This window comes from Triturus cristatus, chromosome 6 (genome assembly GCF_964204655.1).
Source record: "Triturus cristatus chromosome 6, aTriCri1.1, whole genome shotgun sequence".
Classification (NCBI taxonomy): Eukaryota; Metazoa; Chordata; class Amphibia; order Caudata; family Salamandridae; genus Triturus; species Triturus cristatus.
The window spans coordinates 638663967-638677304 of NC_140589.1; the positions used below are offsets into that span (position 1 = coordinate 638663967).

A 13338-nucleotide genomic window follows, 5' to 3' on the forward strand; every position below is an offset into this window, starting at 1 on the left:
GGATTTTAGAACACTCTTGCCTTAGATAGGCCTCTAAAGGGGGCTTCACCTTTTAGGGACAGTGCCATCCCCCAGTGCACAGTTACTAGACACAAGAGCAGAAGGGACAGATGATGACTTACAAAAATGGGCAGACACATCGAGAAACAATTATAGCAAAAAATACACAAGAAGTAGAGTCTAATTAGATTTCACAGACAAGCTCAGGCCCCTCTAACCTGCATAAAGGTATCTGGGAGGAGTAGAGGTCTGGGGGTACGATGGAAGTGGGCCAGGGAACTGTAAGTTACATCATGTGTGTCTGTTGGCTTTAATGCTAAAGCAGATTCCTTTCCTCTTAAAAGCTTTAAAAAGGAACACAAATGAAACTATTCATTGATAAAATAACAGAAAACATCACCTCCGTCAAGAAGTCTCCTGGAAGGTCGTATACTTTGCAGAGTTCCGATATGGTCACTTGTCCAGTTTCCTGAAGTTTATCATTCACTTCTTCTGCTATCTGATCCAGGTAGTTACTAACAAGAAATAAAAAATAGAATTAGTACAATGAATTTTACATACCCTTGCCTATCCTAAAACAGCAGCTCTGGATAAGATGGCACTCTCAAGCATGTTATTTGTTTACATTTCAATCTTCTGCTCAGCAACATCATCTCACATTTTATTAATTGCTACCCTTGTGGGTGAGGGGGAGAGGAACCGCAGGGGTTTACAACAATCTACTGATGAACACCACCATGTATGGCCTATAAAGCATCCATACTGCACAGTGAGAAACCAGAGGGTGGTTGGGCTCATTCTTGTGTAAGGAAAATGTTGCCTCCCTATAACAAAGGTTTCATAGCAGCACAAAGCGGAGTTCATTTTTTAAATTTTTTTTATTTTTTATTTCCGCTTGACATAACAAAAAGCAAGAAGAAAAACACATAACTTAGTCAATCTTGGTTATCAATACAAAATAGGAATTTGCAATCAAAAAGCACAAATACAAGTAGTCTCAACAAAATATGACAGCAGGCCCAAACAATATTACTTGTTATACCAAGCCGAAAAAGGGGCCCAGATCCTTAACCCCTTATCCCGCCTCCTTCTCCCGCTTTTTGAGAATACTGCTGATTGCAAATTATAAAGGGCAAGAATTCTCGCCCTCCAATTCAAAAAAGACAGGGGTGAGTGGTTGATCCATTCGGAAGTTATACATAAACGAACTAAAGACATTGCAATACATAGGAAAGCAGATTCAAAAAATGATCTATCCAAGCTTGGATCTGTCACACACCCCATAATTACTAATTCGGGGGAAGAGTTCTGTCTGAATGTCAAGTGAATTATTAATAAACGCTTGAATATCGTGAAGAAAATTATGCAATTTAACACATGAAAAAAACATATGAACATCGTTGGCTGCCGCCAAACCGCATCTAGGACACCCCTGAAGGCCACCTCCTCCCCATTTAGAAATCTTGGCTGGGGTAAAATATAAATCAAACATAGCCATATAACTTTGTGAACGTAAACTACCAGAAATTAATACAGAGTTAGACAGGTCCAGCGCATGAATGATATCTATATCTGCCTTTCCAAATTTATCTTCCAGTTTAACCGTCTGAGAAGAAAGATCATCAGGGAGTCCTTTTAAAAGGGTTTGATAAAGAACACTCAGACGGGCCCTCCTTAAGATTAACTCCATAAGAGAGTTCTTACTTAATGCGTTAGGGGAATTAATAACAAGGCGATCTATATAACTACGTAACTGCAAGTACTTAATAAAATCACTTGAAGCCAAAGCATATTTATGTTTTAGAAATGCAAAGGAGGCCATTTTACCCTCATAAAGTAAATCCCCCAGCATAAGAATCCCCCAGCATAAGACAAAGCTGAGTTCATAATAAACATTCTTTTTAAAGATGTCAACCACAGGCAAAGTCACTGAAATTTATAATCACATCAACCTGAAGACCATAATGCAACATTACTCAAATTATATTTTTTCATTTCTTGCTACAATGTCTGGGGTGTATGCATACAAATATATATATATATATATATATTCACTTAAAAAACCATAGGTTTCACACACGTTATAGTTAGGAATTAGCATTTAAAAAAACCTTGCAAATTCACTTAAAAAACCATAGGTTTCACACATGTTATAGTTAGCTGGACATTTCCCTCGTAAAAAAACAATGAAATTCCCCCGCTATAGTTAGTGCAGGCAACTATAACTCACGCGACCGCAATCCTCTGCTGATGACGTCAGATATTACATCACTGTATTTAGACACTTATTTACCCATGTCTTCTTCCATTAATCTTTAGCTATACATATATTACAAATATTTATTTTTCAGAAAGACACATATGTAATCAGTGATGTAATATCTGACGTCATCAGCAGAGGATTGCGGTCGCGTGAGTTATAGTTGCCTGCACTAACAATAACGGGGGAATTTCATTGGTTTTTTACGAGGGAAATGTCCAGCTAACTATAACATGTGTGAAACCTATGGTTTAAGTGAATTTGCAAGGTTTTTTAAATGCTAATTCCTAACTATAACGTGTGTGAAACCTATGGTTTTTTAAGTGAATTTGTACGTTTTTTTAAATGCTAAGTTATTTATTAATATATTTTTTTTCAGGTTTTTCACCATGCGCGCACCGTGCGCGTGCTTTGGGCACTCGGTGCGCTTCGCGCACCGAGCGCCCACGATGCGTTGCTCGTGCCGTGCGCGCACGGTGCGCGCACCCCGCTCTTTTAAAAAAAAAAAAAAAAAAAGTTTTTTTCACCTTTGGGGGTCCTTTAGTGACCCCCTGACAAAGGCTAGGGGGTCAGGAACTCCCTACCCTGCCCCCTTTTCACGTTCTCCACCTTTGGTTTTCACTGCCTCAGACTGCGAGAGACAAAATGGCGGCCGACACTTCCTGATTTCGACCGATTCGAATGTTTACTGACATCTAACAACCAATCAGAATTGCGCTCGCGCACGGCAGGGTGCGCGCACAGTGCGCGCACGGTGTGCGCGTATAGATATTGATATGGTTTTAAATGCTACTTTCTCAGGAAATACTTAACAGATTTACACGAGACCTTCAAAAGGCACTTCCTTGACCTTATGGCTACCTCTCTGCCAAATTTCACGTAATTCTGTTCAGCCGTTCGGGCTGTACCTTCGACTAAAGGTCCTATGGAAAAATGCATGGGGAAAACGCGTTTTGGGGCCCCCCCTTTTACTCGGCCCCCGCTTGACGAATCACCCCTAGACCTTCAGGGTAGGAGCTGAACGGAGCGCCCCATTTGTTTTGAAAATTTCGTGAAGATTCGTCAACCGGCGCCAAAGTTATTCAAAATAGAATTTTGAGATTTCCTATGGAAACTCGGTCCTAACTATAACTATCTACTGGCGACCGCCAGTAGATTATATATATATTATATAAACAGTGTTACAGGAACAGAAATTACAATGGAGACTGTTGAGCCTATCATAGCAAATTACAATATCCCCTCTATCTATTCAGAATAACCCAGGAACACTGGAAGCAATTCTGTAAAAGGGCACACATTCTGAAATCATCCCCTAGATGAAGGAGAAGTAGATAAGACATCAATTGTGTCATGGAGAGAAGGTGGGTTAATAGGAATGGAATCTTCTCCCCCTAAATTTTTTATCATGCAGGGTTATTCCATTTGACTCTTGAATTAATTCAGCACAGAATGCTGTATGCTTTTAACGCACTTCTGGTTTTGGGATTAATAATATGAACACATGTATGTTTGAAGAAGTGAGATACAGGCTGACCATATATATATCGTTCAAGGATTACTGTGATCAGATAAATTGTTCAAGGATTACTGTGATCGGATAATCAAAAGCGTTGATCTACTTTGTTATAAGGCACAAGGTCACAATTATGGCTGTTGAGACGCAGGAGCTGTTGGACCTCAGGTGAGGTAAGAGTCAGCTCATGTCCCACTTTTTTTCTGGGAAATAAGAAATAAAGTAGGTGATAAATATTTATTACCCTTTCTCGAATTTTATCTACATACTAAGTATGAGAGCATTTGTGCACCCGGGGAGGGAAAAGAGAGGGGGGCGTATATGAGGTTCCTGGCGCAAGCGACATCTGAAATGTGTGGTTATAACTACACCTATTGTGATGCATGAGTTATGTGACTGCGGATGTGGTGGAGCCTAGTCATGGCCTGTTCTCATCGGGTATGGCACAAAATATGGTGGTAGTTATATACTTACTAATGCTCTTTAACCCGGTCGACATATGAATGATGTGGTAAAAGTCTGGCACATGAAAATATGACAAATGAAGCTCATAGACGAAATTATGCACCCAAGAAATGGTCAATCCTTAATTACTTATATTTTCAAATTATTCATTGTTGCATTTAAATTTTTTTCCATAAAAGCAGCCAAGACAACTTCCAATGTGTTTTGTTCAAGAACATTGAACTTCCCCACAACTGTAAATAATAGACCAGTGAGTGAGTGAGTGAGTGAGTGAGTGAGTGAGTGAGCAAGCGTGTGTTTTTTATTTTTTTCCCAGCTCTCAGGAATGCATGCAATCCACAAACCTGTATGGGATGGTTCTTCCACCTCTATTTGCTCTTCCGAGGTGCTGGGTTTCCAACATAGAATCCACAAGCCCACATGTACTGTACCACAGCCAGGCACACATACATTACCACAAACACTACACAGAGCTAAACACTAACATGATGTAGGCCAAGGGTGAGTTAAGTACACAACAGGAGAACTCGCCATTACTGGGCCTGTAGGTCCTACCCCAGTGAGACACGCAAGATAACAAAACAGCTTTTGATACACAAAATTGAAAGAATCTACATATAGAGACGAAAGATATACGAAAAGGGAATGAGTTTTGAAGCTGGACTGCACTGCTGTATGCCAACTCCACATCAATTACGGGGACTGGGAGAGCAATCTCAGTACCATACACAGAGGAACGAGGCATGGACGACCCTTCCACGCTCCTCTTCGGAACAGCAATGGAGCCATTTGAAATCAAACTACGGGCAAAGTAAACCAGATTAGAAAATAAATTGTTTGTGTAACATAGCTAACAGGAAAAAGCAGCCTTATTTTGTTCAAAGAACCTTCACCAACATATAGTAGTATACTAAATGCTTGATGTGGGTGAGGATTCTAAGCCAAATAAGGATACTCTTTTCACTTTACACAATTTCTTTTCTAACATGTTTCACTTGCTTTGTGGTGATTTTGCATGCAATTTTGGGAGCTGGTATGGGTGAACCCTTATCCCTCTCACTCGCCCTTCTTGTGGTTTGATGTAAACCCAACTAAACATGAAAGAACATTCAAAGGGATCAGGGTGGGTAACACAAGCCACCATATGTCTATCAGCAGATGACAGTGATAGTTCTAGAAGCCCTACATGTCAAAGAAGAGAAGGCAATCTAAGTATTAGAGAGATTCGGCACCATGTCTGGTCTTAAAGTAAACATTTACTCAACACAAAACGACATGGATGCACAGTCCCTTCCTGAAATCTCAGCGATTGAAATGGAATATATTGCAATGAGAAAGCTGGTGGTACAAATAGGCTGAGCACAAAGTGATTGACTAAATAGCAATACAACGCCTGCACTCCAGTGAAAAGAAGTGGAAATCGCTTCCGGAATACGCTGCCACTCTCAACAAGAGGGAAACTATCCATTTCTAAAATGGAGGTGCTATGACACTTATTCTATTACTTTGCAACACCGTTGATATGCATTCCCAAATGAATGTTCAGGAAATTCGAAAAAACTCTTACAATTAATATGCTGGGAAATGAGACAGAGTAGCACTAGCCAAATTGAAATTGTCAGCAAAGTTATATTATATTACGCAGCTGTGCAAATGTGTTGGCAACTAGACCTATAATTATTTAAACCAAGATGAAGGTAGGACACAACTCAAGGCTATTAGAAACCCTCAACTACAGATGGCATTGTTGAAAAGGACAAAAACAAAACCCTCATAGGCTTGTGCCATCCAACACAGGGATTGCAGTCACTCCAGCAGAGGGGACTAGAGCTGTGAGAAGAGAACAGGATCATTTAGATAGGCTGCTTTTATAAAGGAGGAATGCATAAAACTTTCAGCGCCCTAACGGATGAATATGGGATGACGCAAGTACATTTTCTGCTGTATAGAGTGGTGAGAGCTTTAATACAGAAAAGATGGAAGATGGAACGCTCCAAACCACCCACACACAAGGTTACAGCTGATTTGCACAACCAGAGGCACTGTCAGGGTGATTATGTGATTTTATAAGGGCCATTCATCAACAGGCAAAAGGCGCACTAGATTACCTCGAGGATAAATGTGCAGTGCAGATGTTGGCAGACCTATAGAAGACACAGAATGGTAACACGTACTGGTTAATACAAACACTCACAAGACTAACAAATTCTACCCAGGGGTGCAGTCGAGCTGCTCAAGAAGTTCGCAGACTGATGCTGATTTTCATCATCCGATATGGAATTGCCAAGGCCTCAGAACATATTGAAGGACAATAGCAAATCAACTTAACAGGACCACAGACAGATAGAACGTGGTATGCCTACAGGGCTCCTATCCATATTGAAATGGAAAGCATACTCCATCATATGGAATGACAAAGGGGAATGAGAAAGACGGAGTTTGCAAAGGCATGGGACACAACAGTAACAGACTCAATCAGAAGCAGTAACCCGAAACATGAGCAACGCAAGCACCTAGCAATAAAATGCTAACTGAGGGAAAATGGGTTTGGGGGAATATTAAGAGAGTGAGAGTAACTGCCTCAGAAGCCCGATCATGGCCTGGAGCGTGGGACCAAATACCCACCCAGGAAGGTGTACAACCTCTGGAAAAGCTTGCACTGAGCAATTACCACTAAAATGCACAAATAAAGGCAGAGTATAGCGACCAAGTAAGACGTGGAGATCATAATGTTATCTCTTTTTTTTCCCCCCCTTTCTTTCCTTTCATATTGCTAGAAGCTCATTTCTGAAAATGCCAAAGTTATTTACTACTGCAAAAAGAACAATTGATGGACAGAATGCAGAACAATGCCATACATTCACCCCAGTACAGAGATCTGGGCCTAAATCTATCATTTTTTTGCTCACCATGCCATTCCAGTATGGACCCAGCCATATGCAAATCAGTCTTGACCCTGCGCCCAACGGGAACAGACCAGCCCGAACTGCCTTACTAGAGCACAGAACTAAGATTGCGGAAACTACTCTAATCTAACATGGACATTTCTTGTAAGAAACTGTCAAAATATATGCATGACATTACTGATAAATCCTCAAAAATATATTTTAGGAAATAAGACAATAAAATCTGTTTTTAATAAAAACATTTAAATTAGCACAATTCCCCATTTTACACCTGACAAACACAACACCGCCACAGACTTAAAAAAAATTAAATAAATGGATAACCCTTAACAAAGAAGATGCCCTGGATTAAAAGGCAATTGCGGATTTCAAGAAAATGGCAGGGAGCTGTGAACAAATACTGGAAGAAATGTGCAATAGAAACAGCAGTGGGTGTAAATATGTCATGAACACAAATCTTGTTTATTATAGATTAATAATATGATGAAGAGAAAAGGAATAAGATTGGCAACGATACTGGCTTGAAAACGGATTGACACTAAAACGATGGCTAAAGATAATCCAACTATAAATGAATATTCGAGATACCAATTTTCAGAATGGCCAATAGAAGAGGAAGTAAGACTAGCACAGGTGAGAAGGGATGACAAACTAGCAAAATATTAAGAACTCTGGAAAACTTTTGCTAAACATTGCCATTTGCTGAAAACAATCGGGCCGCCTTAAACAAAAGAAAATCAACAACAGAAATAGATAAAACACACAACAAGCATTTGCAATGCAATAGGTCTCACATTTACGTGAGACCTATTGCACTGAAAACGATTGGCGTCACAACAAAGGGACGGAGGGCGGGGGGGGGGTGTCACGGACAACGGGTGGGTAGGAGGGGGGAGAAGGCACAAACAACGCCGATGGGGGAAGGGATGGTAGGCGGGGGGGTTATTTCGAAACACGGACAACGGGAGGGGTGGGGGTAGAAGGCATGGACAATGGGGGAGAGGAGTAAGGCACAGACAACCTGAGGGAGAGCAGGTGAAGAAGGCACCAAAGCACGTCGTGCCTGCAGTAGGAGAACATCATTGACGAAAATAGTGCTCACAGTCTAAATAACAGTACAGTGTTACACTCGAAGTAAAGGGGCCAGTCGCCATGGGAGGTGACAAATGAAGAAGTTGCGGTACTAAGGAGGGCCTAACAAGCCTATCAACGAATCAGAAGCAAGCATTTAGGACAGGCAATTACACAAGGCAATCGCAAATATGGGCGGAGAGTGGTCGGAGCGTTAATTCACCTACTACTCTACAATAAGCCTCACAGAACAGCACATGCGCGCTGGCTCTAGGCTCGACCTAAAAAAGTACATCACTTAAAAATAACGGGTAGAAAATAAAGGAAAGGACAAAACAGTGAGTGGGCTGGGGGAGAGTGCCTATGAAAGAGGACACTGAAAGAAAGAAAAAAATATATGATCAGTCTTTCTGAAAAAAAATATGAGGAGGACAAGGATGGAATGCAATAGAGGAACTGTTTAATGGTAGTCTGTGTTATGTTTATTATGTACTGAATGTTTAAATAAGACAAAAAGAACTGAATCCGGAAACTGTGCTAAAGCTATTGCCACAGACTATCAGGATTACATAATAATGTACTGTTAAAAAAGTATATAACTGTGTGCTAGCACATCTCTTCACTAAAGGATTGGGAGGGTGGCAAGCAAATCTAGATTAACCTCAACCTCCAGAAATATTGTTATTGGTGTTCTTTTCCTTCAAAGTATGACCTGATTCTAGATTCACATGAGGTGCATCAATTGCAAAGCAGAGTCCCCCCTCGGGTCATAATGAAACTGGGTGCCCACCAGAGTAATGTTAACACAATAGTGTTCTTTATGTATGTAGAGTACCATTCTTGCTTTAGGTATGTCAATTGAGGAGAGCCTCCTAATGAAAGTCAAATATATAGCTTTCCTCATAGCTGAATGCACCAGTGGCCTGGGGTGCAGTGCCTGGGTTTACTAACGAAAAGCACAAATAGACACTGTACAATCCAGCATTCAATGGTCCATTTAGCACCAGTTTTTCTTTTACTAGCAGCATATAGGGCAAAGAGTTGCAGAGGTTTTTTCATGTCCTGTGTCCTGTTGATTTGGTATGTACGAGCTTATCTCACATCGAGAATATGTAAAAACCCTGTCTGGAATTGGCTTAGAGCCCTGAAAAAACACAAAGAAATGCAATGTTTAGTGCAGCAGAAACAGACTACCTTAGGTACAAACTATGGGAGAAGAAGCCAAACCTCTCGATCCCTTGTCAAGCATATCTCTAGATACAAACTTGGGGCCTCATTTACAATATTTTGATGCACGGCAGCGCAGTAAGCATTCCTGATGCGCTGCCGCGCGTCAAAATAAAAGGGCAGGAACTGTCCGTATATACAAGATACGGTACATTTTTGTCCTTCTCTCCTGCACCGGTGCACAAATAGCAGCTTTGCACCAGGGCAGACACCCATGCGTCATTTTGCAAGAGTGCCTGTGCTGAGGGGATGATTGTTTTTGAGAATGAAGGGACACATTCCTGCACAAAAACAATTATTGAAAGCATTTTTCTGTTTCTATGCAGCATGCATGGAAAGAGGGGAAACAGCGGGGAGAAATAAAAGTATTTCTCCTCGTCGCGCCGCCTTGCGTCTCTCTTGGGGAGGCATAGGATTTTGACGCATTCCCAGGTTTACAGAAAGTTGTAAATCTGGGAACGCGTCAAGTTCCATGGATGTTGCGTGGCAACACCCTCAGCAACACCCATGGAATGCCCCTTTCACGTAGAGTTATGCGTGAAAGGGAAACATTTACAAGGCCATTAAAAGTTACGCAGGGTGACCTTACATGGCCTTGTAAATATGGGGAAGCCCATTACGCTGCCGCTTCATCAAAAAAAGTGATGCTCTGGTGGCCAAATGGTCTTGTGAATAAGCCTCTTAGTGTTTATAGCGTACTTATCTACACAGTGAGATTCTGCCAGTTAAAAAAGCAACCTTTGAGGAAACGTGCTTGATTGAACGGCCAAGCATCGGTTCAAGTGGGGGTAGTATCAACCTACTACATCCTGTATTTAAATTTCATGTTAGTGAAAGGGTGAGTGTGGGAGATGTACTCATATGAGTCCCTGGTGAAATACATATACTCCATGCTTAATTTGAGCTGGTGGTTTCTGGTGCTCGGCAGTGGAACTTAATTGTCAGCACCGGCACTTATGACAGTCTGCACTGTTTATCTTTATCAAAATTAGTGAATAACACAACAGTTTATTATTTTAACAAAAATTAAAAAATGACTAATATCTGCTGCCCAAGTCATTATTGTAGCCTTGGGGTCTGGAGTAGACTTAACTACCATACCAGTATGGTGTGTTGATTAGTAGTTGTGTCACTGGCAGCACATACAGGGGCAATGAGTAGTGCAAACTGCAGTGGCTCTTGATGAGGGCCCCTGCACCCATTTATTTTACAAATTGGAAGCTGTGTATCTGAACACCTCCCTGTCCCCAATGGAAATGGGATAAATTCTATCACTTTAGTGGTCATACCTCGACGAACTTCAGGTCATTGTACCGTCCTTGATGCTGACTCACGCAGCTTGGGAATACAGATGCTGGGATTCATCGCGCACAGAATATCATCCAGACCGACAGTGCATTGTCACTGTTTCCAGAACTTACCAGGGATTAACCATATCGCTATGGCTATAGCGAGTTGATGTAAAGAGCCGGTCAGCCAAACCGTACCCCTGACTGCCAGCCTTTCCTCACACTGAGTACCCGGACAGGTCCTCTTGCGAGTAATACCCTTTCACTTCTCACTTGTGGCACATCACTAGTTCACAAGGCTGCGCATTAAGCAATCCAGATGTCCCTGCATCACTAGTCCTGAGGAGACCCCGTACTGATAGAGGGTCGAAACGCCGTCGACAAGCTGAAAGAACGAACCATTGCCCAGCGCGTATTATATACAGTTGCTGTTTACAAAGAAATTATACAACAGGGGTGTGGAATTTTCAAAATAATCTACTTGTCCATGGGACAAAATGCCACTGAGATCTACATGTCCTGTAAAATCCACTTGTCCCACCTACTCCCGTCCACACATCAAACATAAGTAGAATTCATTGCTCTTTATTTTGAGGTTGACAGGCTAAGAGGGGCCCAGTTGTAGCCCTCACTCCCTCTTCCAGCTGACAGAGCGAGGGGGTGGGGGAAGGTTCAGCACACCACTGAGTTACAGATAAGAAGGTGAGGAAAAAACAGCTTCAACCTTTTGAAATGGAAATAGAGCCATTGCGCTGCCTGTTCTCGCCTGGGTCAAGTTTCGCCTTTTCTGTTGCTGTGTGCAGATATTGTGGAAATACCCGTGGGCGGTGAGGCTTGCAGAAATGCAGTCCCTAATGCAGACCCCCTGTGCGGTTCTCTCACCTTGGGGCACAATAAAGGAGGGAAAGAATGTCTTGCTTTTAAAGGGGTATCCATGCTCTGAGCGGATGGCCTGTGCACACAGCCACTTGCACGGTTAGGTTGTGCGCACGCACTTAAAAAATGCAGGACATTCATTTTCTTCACCCGATGGATCAATGTGAATTTTAATATGGCCTGAATACGCTTGCATAAGACTTTGAGTGCTAATAAAAGAATGGCATTTTTTTGCGGTTTTATAGAGCGCGAATTCGATCTGAAGGTATTGGAGCGCTTTACATGAGCGCCAGTTACATTTACACAAGGACTGTCACATTCATTTATTTTTCTTATTAAGTAGCACTATTAAATTGGCGCCACTGCACTGTAAATCAAATGTGTTATGCAGAGGGGACATTTGGTTGTAGAGTCCGAAAATGCGCCTTCTAATCCAAGCTGTCGTCCCCGCTTTACCAACGTGGTATAATCTGGACAACCTCTTTACCTATTAATTATCCAGTGTCCTTTTACAGTTAAAGTTAGCATTTAAGCAATCCTGGCAGCTCAAGAAAGAAACTGCAGCGCTGCGGCAGCTTAAATGAAATGCGTACAACGGACTTAATTATACACACTAAAATACTAGGCACCGGCCAATTGAGCATTTTCTCTCACAAATGGGAAAGATATCGCCCATTTGTGAGGGAAATTGCCCAGTATGGCAATTCTGTGTCACACATCTGGTGTGAAAGGGGGTCCCCGGGGGTTCTAATCAGCTCTCTGCATAGCAATGGAAACGTGCGAAGTTGGCAGGACTTACAGCACGGCTACAATAGCAACGGTTGGTCACATCTGTTGGTACTTCAGGTGTGGAATTAACTGAATTCTGGGGCTCCCGGAGCTAGGGCACTGACGCCGAACAGCATGGGCAACAAAGACACTCTTTCCTGACATGTTATCAACAGCACAGCACAAAACGGGAGGGGGGGAAGGGAAGTTGAAATGAAAGTGCTGCTAACAGCTATATATTAATATTCAAAACCCTACAAACTGAGGCAGCGTAGTGCTGGGAGGATTTGGTAAAAGGTCACAAGCCATAATAAACACGCAGTGACTGGGCCCCAATAATAGGAACTCAGTGGGTTCATGGTCAAGCCAGGCTTGAAACCCGATAATCTTTGAAGTGCAGGCGCGCAACACCCATTGGACTCACATGGCTTCAGCCCCCCCCCCCCCGTCGCGTGTGGCAGCCCGGGATGAGACAGCTTCCCGGGCAGTCACACAGCCGCACCCGAGCAATTCACAGGTCTTTAAAAGACCATTTCCATGTTAATGAGGCCTGTTGCTGTTGTTTCACCTCTTCTACGAGCCCCTGCAGCTCCATTCTGCCTATTGCTCACCCCTTCTAAGAGCCCCTGCAGCTCCACTCTGCCTATTGCTTAAAGTTTCAGCCCCCCCCCGAAATTTTTTCTTAGCCCCCCCCCCCGAAATTTGGCTCTAGTTGCGCCTCTGTTGAAGTGCAATATCCACCAGGTGGAAGAGGGGGTTGGGGGGACAGGGGGTAGGGCTGCAGCCTCAAAGCACACAGATGGAACTTTCCTACCTGAACCGATAAGACAGGAGCAGCAGCGTGAAGAGCTGTAGGCTGGAAAGGCCGATCCGACTTCCCACCTTACCGTGGTTGATGCAAATGCCGCGTAAACCGGATCCTTTGGCGGGCTTCTCTGGAAGTGGAAACCAGTGATGTTT

General features: G+C 42.6%; 1 protein-coding gene across 1 annotated transcript in view; it reads right to left on the reverse strand.

Annotated features, from left to right (window-relative positions):
* The window catches only part of UFL1 (UFM1 specific ligase 1), a 332333-nt gene that overhangs the window by 236240 nt on the left and 82755 nt on the right, over positions 1 to 13338 (reverse strand). Inside the window, exon 5 of the mRNA XM_085611135.1 lies at positions 401 to 515. Within this exon, the coding sequence (XP_085467261.1) occupies positions 401 to 515 (115 nt within the window). The remainder of the gene's footprint in view (positions 1 to 400; positions 516 to 13338) is intronic.